This window comes from Dreissena polymorpha, unplaced genomic scaffold (assembly GCF_020536995.1).
Source record: "Dreissena polymorpha isolate Duluth1 unplaced genomic scaffold, UMN_Dpol_1.0 chrUn014, whole genome shotgun sequence".
Taxonomy (NCBI): domain Eukaryota; kingdom Metazoa; phylum Mollusca; class Bivalvia; order Myida; family Dreissenidae; genus Dreissena; species Dreissena polymorpha.
This window is the reverse complement of record NW_026273328.1, coordinates 339,923-355,528: the sequence shown is the minus strand read 5'-3', so window position 1 is coordinate 355,528 and position 15,606 is coordinate 339,923. Positions and strand designations below refer to the sequence as shown.

Below are 15,606 nucleotides of genomic sequence, written 5' to 3'. Positions count from 1 at the left end.
TGCCTCAATTAAATTTTATCAGAATTTCATCTGTAACAGACTCGCGTAGTAAGCAGAATGTCTTATTTAGATATAAATCTTACATTCATTCATTATGTTCAACCCAAAAGAAAAACATTGATGTAAACGCTTACTTTCAAAAATTGCAGGATTGATCTTCATCAAAAATATTATCGTTGCTATTAAGTAAATTTCTATATGTATTAATATTAAAAGCCGAGGGACAAACATAACTAAACCCTCTGTTGCAACAGTTTTACTCGCCATCACATTTATGAAATTAACACATGTCCAGTTTTAACTTCAACGATAAGTTGTTCATATACACACGGCACAACATCCTGCTATTGATACTTTTCCATTGGAAGCATTTGTTGTAAGCGGAAATGTCTGTGTATATATTCTTTGTTGTGCTCGACTTATTAACCAAATAAATAACACTTCAGCAAAAAAAGTAAATTTGCGTCTAAAGGTAAAAGTACTTCAACAGTCTGAGAAATTTTAGATTACACACATCTGGGTCACTAAAAATAGGTATAAAGGTCTGTGACTCAGTCTGTTCGGAAAACGCTTGTGTACACAACGAAAATTAATAACCTTGGGGGTAAAAGGTCCACTGACATTAAAACTATTGACAAAGTACAACAGCTTGGCAGTTATCAAATGTAGAATACCTTTTGTATATATTATTTAAACTATTTTTTTTAAGTCAAACACATTTTTGATCTCCATGACCCGCGTCATGTGAATATGTGTTGTATGCTATATACGATCGCTTTTAAGTCACGCAATGTTTACAGTCTATTGAGCGGACGTGGTAGCTCCTGTTCCGAACTTGCAGATGCGCCGGATGTGCTGGAGCTACGCTGGACGTAGACAAGATAAGACTCAGTTTCGCATCACGCGGCGTATATGACTTAGGTCATTAATATTTTGTTATTTTGTTTTATTACACTACCAGTAAGTCGATACCATTGCTATGAGTGATATGATTTTTCGAAACACCCGTTTCTGTTTGTGGGAATATAGCCACGGTTTACAAAATGCGGTAAACGGTTTAAAAAAAATCAAAACAAAAAGGAATAACAACTGTTGCATAAAGGTAACCTATGATATATTTTTTTTAGCAGGCTCTATGACTTTAACACGCGAAAGCAATGAAGTACGCAAACGAAAGTTATGGCGTTCGTACGCTCTATCTTGCGCATGCAATAGCTACGACGTACGCACACGATACCTATGACTTGGGCACGCGATTGCTATGAAGTTCGCACACAATAGCTATACAGTGCGAACGGATAGCTATGACGTGTGCATGCGATGCGATGCTTTTTCTTGACTGACTATTATTTATTTGGGATAACAGCTAAATGCGTTAAATGTGCGCTTGGCATAAACTGAAGATACTGCGTGTTTACCAAATACCATCAGTTTTGAAAGAATAGAGTGCGGCGACACTTTTCTAAACATCAAAACTGGAATTCAAACGCAAATGCTAGATCAATATGAATGTAATCATCACAAATCGTCTTAAGAACGGAACTAAAGTTTTAAAAATAGTTTCAATTACAGTCTACTCTAGTTATCTCGACATCGCATATCTCGATTTTCTCGATTTGTCGAGGTAAGCTAAATGTTCCAACTGTTTTCCTTCTTTATGTATATATCATTAAACAGTGCATATTTCGATTTTCATTATCTCGAATAATTCGATATCTCGATATAAAAATGTGTCCCGTGTCCTGATTGTACATGTATTTATTGTGGTTTTTGTCGAAGTGCTTATCACTGTCCCAGTGTCGGCAAAGGTGAGAAATTTTTTCTTTGATACCTGACCGTCCCGCTTCGCCCAGCTGCCCCCGATACTGTGCGGTAGATAATTACTACGTTAATTGCATCAATGATCACACGTGTCTAATGCCATTAGCCATTGACACTTGAGTAAGGCCGGTCACTTTAACTGCAATTAGCTGCAACTTATACACAGCCTGCCGAAAGGCCGAAATACTAATTGAAAATTAGCGTTAAAAATACGCTGTTACTAAACAATTTATTCAAAGTAGGCATACATTAACATAACATTCAATCTTTCATCTTTATTTTGATACCAAAACAAAGGATAAAAACATCGCATCTTTATATTTGAAATGGGTAACATCCTACATGCACGCGTCAAGATTTTCCAAAATGGCGGCCGTGTCAAATATGCTATGTTCGTGACGCGATAAAAGGCCTCGTTTTCCTCATAAACTAACACAAATGGAGGAATTATTGGTGTCATTCATTCGGCATGTACTTATTGTATTACAAATTATGTATTTTATTGTTAAAAACGTACAATTGTCTGTAATTTTTGCATAAATTAACTTGATAAAGATAAGCTCCACTCGCGAAAAAGAAGCGAATTCTATTAAATTAATTTTTTATTTGTTATTTTTTTTTAAACGCCTAATCGGATATCTCGAGCTCTCGTTATCTCGATATTTGTTCTAGTTCCCGCCGACTTCGAGATATCGAGAGTAGACTGTATATTCAATGAAGTGATGTGTTAACGGTTAACATATATTTCTCCCAAAAATAAGTATGAATATTTTAGTCTTAAAGGTCAATTTTACTTACACTCTCACTGAATAACATTGAAATTAAATTTCAGCTAAGATAAGTTGTGTTTGTGTATGTTTTACAAGATTAAAAAATGCAATTGTCATCTATTCCCAAATAGGCGTTTTGGAGATGACTTTAACAGTCGCTCGAGTCCCAAGCCGATCATAAGAAGTATCTACATATATCCGTGCATTACATCAAATATTGCATGAACGAGTCTAGAGGGCCTCGATTAACGACCTCCTTTACAAAAGCGAAACATATATTAAGATAAAATTTCCTTAATGGGTTCCTACTCAATTTATAATAAACGCATACTCCTTAAATAACAAAACAATGTATAAATTTGTTAAAAAACGGTAAATAATATAATTACCGTGTAAAAGGTGTGTGTCTTCCTTATTAAACAAAAGTTGGGTCTTGGAGAATACATTTAAATTACAATCATAACAATTTCATCTGTTACAAGTATACACACACGACTATGCCCATTCATCTTTCGAAAAATGTCTTTCTGACGAATTATTTACCTGAACTATATCTGTTTGATCGCTTAAGGTACCGCTGTTCATCCATGGTAATCCATCACGAACTTAACCCAGGTGATACTATTTTAGTTCGATCTGATACGTTTTCACCTTGGTCATTGGTAATTGTTCGCGTGCGCGCGTCATTGATATCGCGATTTAACGTCATAACTATCGCGTGCTTACGTCATAGCTATCAGGTATTGTACGTCATATATACCGCTAAATAAATTATTTCCTATACCCCTGTTATGCCATCGTACACAACAGTTTATGACCGAATATATTAAATGCAGGCGTCACAAATATGTGAAATTGTGGAACACCGCAACGTTTTATCTGACTTAATGAAACCGCCTTTTTTATATATACCTATACATATCACCATATCGTCTGTCATCATTCGTATTATCCCGTCACCGTCTTACACAACCGTTCTTGACGGTACATATTAAATGCAGGCGCCTCCATTATGTTAAATGGTGGAACCCCGCGCGGTTTTATATGACTTAATATTATCGTATAATGTATATACCTATTTACAATCCTTAATCTACTGTGATCAGACGTATTATCCCGTAACCGTCATTATTTACCATACTGTGAGTAAAATTAATTTTCGCATTTCGTTTTAGACGGCCTTTACGAGAGCATATTCACAGAAAAAGACGATGAGATCTACATGATATGAAATCATACTCATTTTGTATTTTGCGCATATTAAATTATTTATTTAAACGCTAAAACAAACTTCTCATTAAATAATTAGTGTTATTTTTGTTTAGCTCACCTGATTGCTCAAGTGAGATTTTGTGACCGGTCTTTGTCCGTCGTATGTCCGTCCGTCCGTCCGTCCGTAAACATTTGCTCGTAAACACTCTAGAGGCCACATTTCTTGTCCAATCTTCATGAAACTTGGTCAGAAGCTTTGTCCCAATGAAATGTCGGCCGAGTTCGAAAATGGGTTGTGCCGGGTCAAAAACTAGGTCACTAGGTCAAAAAAAAGAAAAACCTTGTAAACACTATAGAAGTCACAGTTCATGCCCAATCTTCATGTAACTTTGTCAAAATGTTTGTCTTAATGATATCTTGGTTGAGTTCAAAAGTGGTTCCGATCCGTTGAAAAACATGGCCGCCAGTGGGCAGGGCAGTTTTCCTTATTTGGCTATAGAGAAACCTTGTAAACACTCTAGAAGTCACAATTTTTGCCAAATCATCATAAAAGCTGGTCAAAACTTTGGTTCAATTGATGTCTCGGACGAGTTTTAAAATGGTCGAGATCGGTGAAAAAACATGGCCGCCAGTGGGCGGTGCATTTTTCTCTATATGTATATAGTGGCAGTTTTCCCTATTTGGCTATAGAGAAACCTTGTAAACACTCTAGAAGTCACAATTTTTGTCCAATCATCATGAAAGTTGGTCAAAACATTGGTTTTATTGATATCTAGGACTTACGTTCTCGAACGATTCAAAGAAAGCTGCGACCAGCGAAGAGCAGTCCCAACTTTCCTCAGCAGCCAGAACACTTCAAAATGACCAGGTATCGCATCAATTGTTAACATTTGAATATATTTTTCTAAGTTTTATGTTGTTATACATTTTATAATGTAATGATAGTGCATAGCGATATTCAATATGTTTATATATTCGGTAAATATTTGTTCAGACTGAGCTCTAGTTGACATGCTTTTGATTCGTTAATATCTACCGGAAAAGCTAACAGTTAGGCAATCAACTTTTCGCTTATCTGGTGCAGAGAAGTCCATAGTAAGATAGACAATGCTTTTTGTTTCTCTATCAGAGAGAAATAAATCTTCAAGTTTGCAGTCGTTGTGTCACCGTCTTTTGGATGTAATATTAATATTATAGATAGATATATAAGACAATACACTTTCAGTTTGTATTATTTTCGTTCTGCGCTTGAACAAATTTGTAGGCCCAATAACTCATCTAAATGAATCTTCTTGTGTAGTGAATACTTTAATGTACATCGCAGAAAGAGTTTTAATGTTTTTGACGAAAATGGTTAATAATAATTTATTAGGTCAAACTTCACGAGACAATTCATATAATTCCAGCAGATGGCGGACAATTCCGAAGGACGGACCGAGTCAAACTCAGAATTGAACGAAATATATAACAGACGCACCGAGGGACCTGATCAGGTAAGACATGAGAACGTGTCTCAATGGAAATGTGTCTCATATAAATGTTCCGGGGCCAGAATAGCCAACTTTTTTACAACAACCGCAGGAAAAAACGTTTGCCGCAGTTATTTAAAAGGATTTTTGATATTTTATGATAAAGTGAAAACGGTGAACCTTTGTAAATTCGATGTGAGTCTTATAGTCTAAACACTGAAAGTATGCCATTAAAGAGTCTTGTCGTTTTTTATGATTAAAGTTTAGAGTGCATTTCATTTGACACTCAATGTTAGGCGACTCCGTTACATAATGTTTAATTGTGTAAGTTTTGTCAACACCTAGCGTTGATTTGAAGCACTGAATTGAATAAATTAAATGACAATTATCAGGACAACAACCAGTGCCTGTTGACATATTCACAACAGTTTATCGATGGAATGAAATTACTCATGATGCGTTATTAAAGGCCATGGTTTAAACTATGGTTCAAAGGGAACGTGTCGCTTGACCAGCACTTATTTCTACTTCACAATCTATTCTACCGCAGGATACGTCCATAGCTAGACAGACTACGAACCAGTTGTCCACGCTGGAGAGCCCTGCTGATGAAGCTGATCAGGAGGAGATTAGTACAGACCTGGAGGATGACACTTCAGGTGGAATAACAGCTTTATCTTACTCGTCCATCTTAATCAATTTGGTAACAATGTCACCTGTACACTATTGCTTATTAACTCACATTTAGTGTTAGTTGATCAGCTATTTAGAAGGCTTTGTGAACTCATACATAAATATCGTTCAAAATTAAACCAACGACATAATAAGAAACTAATTTCATGTTGTTTTTTGTACAAATTGTTCATGAATTTTGCGTATGAAGTAGCATACAACAATAATGCATTTGATTGGCGTTGAACGTGAAAGACTTTAACCTTTCAAATGTTCACTTGAACTTTTCTCTTTATCTTTCAATACATTCCCGTAAAGTGTCTTCATTTGTGCGTATGTATGGTTTACATAAATATAATATATGGGAAATGTCTTTGTGCACTTCAAGCTATCGGACGAGTTGACCAAAGTTTACACGGCGAGGTTTGTTGAGATGGCAAGCCTTTTAGAGACGGATCGGATAAAAGCAAATTGATATACACAACGACAATTACCTTATATATTATTTTTCCTGTAATATATTTCAAACATTTTATTTTTGGTTTTTTAAACAAAATATAGGTATTTATTATAAAAAAAAACTTAAAAATGCATAAAAAATACTAGTTATTACCTTCGATAAAAATATATAATCTTTTTTGGATGTTTATAAATTTTGTAATACCCCTTAACATAAACAGTATAAAAAGCCAAACTAATTGATATATGCCTCGATTAAATTTTGATCAGAATTTCATCTGTAACAGACTCGCGTAGTCATCAGAATGTCTTATTTAGATATAAATCTTACATTCATTCATTATGTTCAACCAAAAAAAAAACATGGCTGTAGAAGCTTACTTTCAAATATTGCAGAATTGATCTTCACCAATAATATTATCGTTGGTATTTAGTCAATTTCTATATGTATTTATATTTAAAGCCGAGGGAAAAAAATAACTAAACCCTCTGTTTGAAACAGTTTAACACGCCATCACATTTATGAAATTAACACATGTCCAGTTTTAACTTCCACGATAAGTTGTTCATCTACACACGGCACAACATCCTGCTTTTGATACTTTTCCATTTGTAAACATTTGTTGTAAGCGGAAACGTATGTGTATATATTCTTACTTGTTTAACAAACACGTGCTCGACTTATTAACCAAATAAATTACACTTCAGCAAAAGATGTAAATTTGCGTCTAAAGGTAAAAGTACTTCACCAGAATTACTAGATAACACACATCTGGATCACTAAAAATAGGTATAAAGGTCTGTGCCTCAGTCTGTTCGGAAAACGCTTGTATACACAACGCAAATAAATAACCTTGGGGTAAAACGTCCCCTGACATTAAAACTATTGACACAGTACAACAGCTTGGCAGTTATCATATGTAGAATACCTTTTGTATATAATATTTAAACTATTTATTTTTAAGTCAAACACATTTTTAATCTACATGACCCGCGTCATGTTAATATGTGTTGTATGCTATATACGATCGCTTTTAAGTCACGCAATGTTTTAAGTCTATTGAGCGGACGTGGTAGCTCCTTTTCCGAACTTGCGGATGCGCCGGATGTGCTGGAGCTACGCTGGACGTAGATAAGATAAGACTCAGTTTCGCATCACGCGGCGTATACGAGTTAGGTCATTAATATTTTGTTATTTTGTTTTATTACACTACCAGTAAGTCGATACCAATGCTATGAGTGATATGATTATTCGAAAAACCCGTTTCAGTTTGTGGGAATATAGCCACGGTTTACAAAATGCGGTAAACGGTTTAAAAAAATCAAAATAAAAAGGAATAACAACTGTTGCATAAAGGTAACCTATCACATATTTTATTTAGCAGGCTCTATGACTTGTGCACGCGAAAGCATTGAAGTACGCAATCGAAAGTTATGGCGTTCGTACGCTATATATATTACTTGCGCATGCAATAGCTACGACGTACGCACACGATATCTTTGACTTGGGCATGCGATTGCTATGAAGTTCGCACGCAATAGCTATACAGTGCGAACGGATAGCTATGATGTGTGCATGCGATGCGATGCTTTTTCTTGACTGACTATTATTTATTTGGGATAACAGCTAAATGCGTTAAATGTGCGCTTGGCATAAACTGAAGATACTGCGTGTTTACCAAATACCATCAGTTTTGAAAGAATAGAGTGCGGCGACACTTTTCTCAACATCAAAACTGGAATTCAAACGCAAATGCTAGATCAATATGAATGTAATCATCACAAATCGTCTTAAGAACGGAACTAAAGTTTTAAAAAAAGTTTCAATTACAGTCTACTCTCGTTATCTCGACATCGCATATCTCGATTTTCTCGATTTGTCGAGGTAAGCTAAATGTTCCAACTGTTTTCCCTTCTTTATGTATATATCATTAAACAGTGCAAATTTCGATTTTCATTATCTCGAATAATTCGATATCTCGATATAAAAATGTGTCCCGAGTCCTGATTTAACATGTATTTATTGTGGTTTATGTCGAAGTGCTTATCACTGTCCCAGTGTCGGCAAAGGTGAGATTTTTTTCTTTGATACTTCACCGTCCCGCTTCGCCCGGCTGCCCCCGATACTGTGCGGTAGATAATTACTACGTTAATTGCATCAATGATCACACGTGTCTAATGCCATTAGCAATTGACACATTGAAAGGCCGAAATACTAATTGAAAATTAGCGTTAAAAATACGCTGTTACTAAACAATTTATTCAAAGTGGGCATACATTAACAAAACATTCAATCTTTCATCTTTATTTTGATACCAAAACAAAGGTTTAATACATCGCATCTTTATATTTGAAATGGGTAACATCCTACATGCACGCGTCAAGATTTTCCAAAATGGCGGCCGTGTCAAATATACTATGTTCGTGACGCGATAAAAGGCCTCGTTTTCCTCATAAACTAACACAAATAGAGGAATTATTGGTGTCATTCATTCGGCATGTACTTATTGTATTACAAATTTTGTATTTTATTGTTAAAAACGTACAATTGTCTGTAATTTTCGTATAAATTAACTTGATAAAGATAAGCTCCACTCGCGAACAAGAAGCGAATTCTATTAAATTAATTTTTATTTGTTATTTCTTTGAAAACGCCTAATCGGATATCTCGAGCTCTCGTTATCTCGATATTTTTTCTGGTTCCCGCCGACTTCGAGATATCGAGGGTAGACTGTATATTCAATGAAGTGATGTGTTATATTTCTCCCCAAAATAAGTATGAATATTTTAGTCTTAAAGGTCAATTTTACTTACACTCTCACTGAATAACATTGAAATTAAATTTCAGCTAAGATTAGTTGTGTTTGTGTATGTTTTACAAGATTAAAAAATGCTATTGTCATCTATTCCCAAATAGGCGTTTTGAGGATGACTTTAACAGTCGCTCGAGTCCCAAGCCGAATATAAGTAGTATCTACATATATCCGTGCATTACATAAAATATTGCATGAACGAGTCTAGAGGGCCTCGATTAACGACCTCTTTTACAAAAGCGAAAAATATATTAAGATAAAATTTCCTTAATGGGTTCCTACTCAATTTATTATAAACGCATACTCATTAAATAACAAAACACTGTATACATTTGTGAAAAAACGGTAAATAATATAATTACCGTGTAAAAGGTGTGTGTCTTTCTTATTAAACAAAAGTTGGGTCTTGGAGAATAAATTTAAATGACAAACATAACAATTTCATCTGTTACAAGTATACACACACGACTATGCCCATTCATCTTTCGAAAAATGTCTTTCTGACGAATTATTTACATGAACTATATCTGTTTGATCGCCTGAGGTACCGCTTCACATCCATGGTCATCCATCACTAGCTTAACCTTGGTGATACTATTTTTGTTCGATCTGATACGTTTTCACCTTGGTCATTGGTAATTGTTCGCGAGCGCGCGTCATTGTTATCGCGACTTAACGTCATAACTATCGCGTGCGTACGTCATAGCTATCAGGTATTGCACGTCATATAAACCGCTAAATAAATTATTTCCTATACCCCTGTTATGTCATCGTACACAACAGTTTATTACCGAACATATTAAATGCAGGCGTCTCAAATATGTGAAATTGTGGAACACCGCAATGTTTTATCTGACTTAATGAAACCGCTTTATTTATATATACCTATACATATCACCAAATCGACTGTCATCATTCGTATTATCCCGTCACCGTCTTACACAACCGTTCTTGACGGTACATATTAAATGCAGGCGCCTCCAATATGTTGAATGGTTGAACTCCGCGCGGTTTTAAATGACTTAATGATATCGTTTAATGTATATACCTATTTACATGTATTTATATATATCCTTAATCGACTGTGATCAGACGTATTATCCCGTCACCGTCAATATTTACCGTACTGTGAGTAAAATTAACTTTCGCATTACGTTTAAGACGGCCTTTACGAGAGCATATTCACAGAAAAAGACGATACAATCTACATGATATGAAATCATCCTCATTTTGTATTTTGCGAATATTAAATTATATATTTAAACGCTAAAACTTTCTTCTCATTAGTTAATTAGGGTTAGTTTTTTAAAAACAAAACACAACAAGCGTGCCATAACGACATTTAATGACATTAGTGCTGGCGCTGTTTCGCAGACTTGGCGTTATAATTTATTTCACGTAATTAATACAAAACAAAATAAAGGAATATAATAGTTATACAAGGTACCGCAATTTATATTGTATCGTAACAAAGAGCTTTGATCGTGTTGATCGTGGAATTTCAGTGACCGCGTTGACATGTGCTTGTGTGAGGTTGCAAAACAGCGGGAACAAAGAATGAACAAATTTCAAAACCCATTTTTTTCTCAATTGGAACGCTCTTGACAGACCTACGTAATCGTTTAAGGGTGAAACATGGACATTTGTATCGGGATTTAAAAAAACGAGCGCAAAGCAATGTATCTTCACGGATCGAGTGACATCACATCGTACCAAAGTCTAATCTACCACATAAAGTCCACGATTAGTAATGTTTTGTTCGTTAAAAATATCACGAAAGTAGAAACATAGCACTTTAAAAAGACCACATTCTGGTACATTTGGTAAATCGTTGCGTCCGTGGCGGACAAAAGATTTTGAACAAAAGCATACAACAAGAAAACACAAAGTTCTTCGAAGGCTGATCTCAAAAACACATAATCGACAATCATTCCAGTCAAAGACAATACCTCAGTCAGCAGACTAGAGATCAAGATTGTGGATATTATTTAATTTAAATCAGGAATATCAATTATATCAATTTTAAAATCCGGACAATAAAGCCGGGAAGTAGGTCCCTTACAGGGATAACAGTTAGATACCCCGCCCGAGCCGTGGCTTATTGTTTTATTGTAGTCTTTCTAGTTGTAATTCCTGGTGAGCACAATGCGGAAAATTATAAACCAGACCATCCTTTATACCGCATGTTCATCTGTTATTCTATACAAAATGTAACAGAGAACGTCGACAATAAATTAAAACGCCGAACCATACCTTATCGGGAAATGAATGTTCGAAAACATATTGAGATACGTCTTTTGCACATGAAATGAAATATGCATATCGTTTGACTTGAAAATTAAAACCAGTCACCAGTAATATAGCAAATGAGCAATCAATATATAATTTGGTTAACATAGTGTTGTACAATACGCTTTTGCAGTGATTTCATTTTTAAATCAATCATTTAAATTTTCAAGATTGCGGATATTTGAAACATTTCGTAGAATTGTAAGATTTTCAGAAAGTAGCGAAGAGGTTTCGACATTTAATGTTCATGTCCGTGCCGGCCGCTAACTTATCAGAAATCAATAAAAAAAGACCGTGACAAATCGGTACCGATCGCACATTTCCGGAATGCCGAGGAAGCTGTAACATTATTTCTTCTAAAATTATCGCGCACTCGCACGAATTTGTCGCACACCCCTTTAAAATCTCATCGGATTAACATTGATCTCAAAATCGATCCTTGACGGCTCAAATCCGATTCCGGAATAATTTGGACTATTGACGCCCATGTGATTCTATTTATGATCTTTCGGATTAAAAACGCTATATTGTTACACTATAATAACTGTTTACATTAGTTTACAGTTTTCCTTTTATAAACTAATAAAGTCATCTTCGGGATTTCACCGACTGACATCGGCAGAGGCCGGACGTAGTTTAACACACTTTTCCGCTACCGTGTATATTATATCCCCTGAAAAAATAGTCATTTCAAAGCTTGAAATAATATTAAATGTTAATTATGTTTATTGTTTCCTGTTGTACGTATGGCCCAGATGTAAATTGATTTTTTGCACAACACCAACATCGGCAAATTACAGAAGAACAAAGGTGAAGACTTATCATCATCATCATTACCATCATCATCATTACCATCATCTGCATCATTATCATCATCATCAACAACATCAACATTAACCTAATCATAATCATCAAACAACAATTATCTCGGTAGTATACACTCTGTTCTAGCAACCATGCATAATGTTAAGCGTTAAAACTCCATAATTGAACAGAATGACGGAAGACTGTTTTTTTACTATTTAATGTTTACTATGCCAATAATTGTTTCTGTAATGTTTGTTATTTGAAGGGCTAAATGAACCCTTCTATAAAAGCCCCCTCCCCGAAAAACAAAAAAAAACCTAGCAAACAAAAGCGCACTGTGCTTTAGCAATCATGCATAATGAATGTTTATGATTTGAGACCTGTATGATTAAATTCAATTATATACAAAACAAATTTTGTATATGTGCGGCACAAAGCAAATAGTTTTATACCTAAAACTTACTTTATCAAAATAAAGATAAGTTATGATCTTTGTTATACTTAAATTATGTTTATAACGTATGCATATTTGTTTAAAACTTGTTAAATGTGATTCGTTAGCTGACGATAACTTAATCATTCGGACGCTTCTCCCCACCAAACAATCGAGATAAAAACCCTGTTGGGATCCAAATCTTATCAGATGAAAAGACGGGTTTAATGATTAAACCATAGTATTACTATCCAAACAAATATCTATCAATAAATTTTAATTGATGTTTTTTGTTCAAACTGAATATTATTGTTAAATTTAACCATTACCATTTTACAACTAAGCTTACTTAAAAAAATATGTGTATGGCTGAAACTAAAACTAAAACTTAAACTAAACCAAAAAGTAAAATTTAAACTAAAACTAAACCTTAAACTAAATCTAAAACTAAAATAAAACGATTAAAGCGGGTATATACGATTTTTTATATGTTGTAAAATATGTTACAATAACACAAAATAGGCAAGAAAAATTATACATTAAAGCCGAATTTCATAAAATGCAGCAAAGACAAATTAGCGCCCCGAGCCGATGGTCACGTACATATTTTCCTACAATAACCGAAGCATTCGTCTTTGTATTAGGATCGGAGTTAGTGTTCGTGTGTCGTATGAATATATATCGTTGCAGGAATTCAAATAAACCGTTAAACTAAGTTAAGATTCACATCGTACATGTATGGTATACATGCTGGCGAATTCGGCTGTACAGCCGTTTTCAATTTCAGAATTAAATATCTGGCTTATTTCGCATTTTTCGACACATGATCTTCTTAACTTTTATTTAAATTTATATTGAAATATATATATAATAAGTTTTTTACACATTTTATATAAATTCATAAATATTTGACAAAATCGTATACACCCGCTTTAACAAGAAGAAAATATAAAGAAGAAGAAAGCAAAGTAGACAAATAAATTGTAACATGTTTTTCTCAGTCTCCTAGTGTTAAACAATAGAAATAGCATTTATCGCCAACCAAAATATGATTTTATTTTTAACAGTTACAGTAGCAGTAGCAGCAGCAGTAGCATTAACAGTAGCAGTAGCAGCTGTTTGCTGCTTTATTGTTTTCGTACAAGAAGAAAGCAAATGAAGAAACAGTAGCGGTAGCAGTAGTCGTAGCAGTAGCAGTAGTAGTAGAAGTAGTAGTAGCATTAACAGTAGCAGTAGCAGTGGCAATAGCAGAAGCAGTAGAAGAAGCAGCAATTGTAACATTTGTTTTCTTATTCTTTGATGTTGAAGTATTTGTTGTATAAATAATACATACAATACATTTCTATATACAACTGAAATTAAATAATTAATTATTAATATCCTACACAGCCATTTTTCAGTAACCTGAGAGACATGTTTTTATAGGAGATCCTATTGTGGGCAAATATATCGTGTATTACTATCGGTTTACCGACTGGGACACCACATGGGACGAGGATCAACAGATAGTCTAGGCCTTTAATTAATTATGCACTGAGAGGCAAACGATACTATAACTAACTGACAATTTGGGGATTTTGATGTGTGTGTATCTTATTTAAAATTAACCTAATCATTATCATGGACAACAACATCATTATATATCCCTTTTGTTATAAGCATATCACCATCACAATATGCCTGGGCGTTATGATTGCTCATACTAAGTATTTTCGTTATGATAGTTTATTCTAAGTATTTTAAGAATGTGTATTATTTTATGGCAGTTTTTAAAGCAAAGGTTGGCAATGGCAATCTTGTTTTTTTATGATGTATCATAGAAATCAACACCTATGATAAAAATAGTTATTTGTCAATCTGTTACATATGTTTTTTTTAATGTTTATTACAAATCTGTAAAGATTGGCCATGCATGTTTGTCATATTATATTGTGTATCTGTATATATTGTACATGTCATGGATTAGACAATAAACTTATAAACTTTTTATTAATACTATAGCAATATTTACACACATTTTTACATACCAACCACTCAAGCTTTCATACCGCTACTTTGTGCTGTAAATTCAGATCGACATCATTTTATATCATGACATACAATAAAAATATCTGTCAATTAATTAAAATATAGCTTATTTCTTCGTGCTCAGCGAATGAAATAAGAAAACGTTGCGAACACATTAATTTGGTTTAATAAAAGTTTATACGATTCAAATAATCCCACTTAAATGAAACTAGTTTTAGTTTCAAATTGTCGCTCAAAATATTTTTAAGTTATATCAGTTACTAGAGAATCGATTTGGATAATTTCCGCAATCCAATAATAATGGTGTTTGTATGTCAAATTCATGGCTACTCGTCATTTAATGTATGCAACTCATATAGAAATAGAAACAACCACAAAAACATGAATATGTATATATCTTCTTCAGATATACTATAATGTTATTATTTAGTTGAGTTCATATTGGCTTTGTTATTGAGCTTCAGACAGCCGTATTGGCCTGAAGTCAATAACAAAGCCAATATGAATTCAACTAATTAATGAAAATTTTATTAATTAACTTTATAATATTATTCAGCAAGAAAAACTTTAATTTCACTTTCGAATTACATGTTTTTGCTATTAAATTAAGTCTGAACATTTGAAAAATAGCGAAATTTCTTTTCTATACAACTTTATCACTGTTTACATTCACATGCACAATGCTTTGAAAACTTATAATAATTTGCAGTGGTATGGATCTGTCTGTAAGATAGGGTATGCATGTGACGAGTGAATCTGGTGGGTCGCTCGATATATGATGGTAGGGGCACGGCCACTAAACCTTGAACAATTTTGAAAAATATGATTAATTT

The 15,606-nt window shown here is 34.1% G+C and overlaps 1 protein-coding gene across 3 annotated transcripts in view; it reads left to right on the top strand.

The window, feature by feature from the left end:
- The window catches only part of LOC127863549 (5'-3' exoribonuclease 1-like), an 82,258-nt gene that overhangs the window by 10,353 nt on the left and 56,299 nt on the right, over positions 1 to 15,606 (top strand). For 2 of the 3 annotated variants that reach the window (XM_052403103.1, XM_052403102.1), the window contains 4 exons: positions 801 to 921; positions 4,580 to 4,671; positions 5,210 to 5,296; positions 5,823 to 5,931. In XM_052403103.1, the coding sequence (XP_052259063.1) occupies positions 5,213 to 5,296; positions 5,823 to 5,931 (193 nt within the window). In that variant the 5' untranslated portion in view covers positions 801 to 921; positions 4,580 to 4,671; positions 5,210 to 5,212. The remainder of the gene's footprint in view (positions 1 to 800; positions 922 to 4,579; positions 4,672 to 5,209; positions 5,297 to 5,822; positions 5,932 to 15,606) is intronic. The other variant, XM_052403105.1, reaches the window with a different exon arrangement.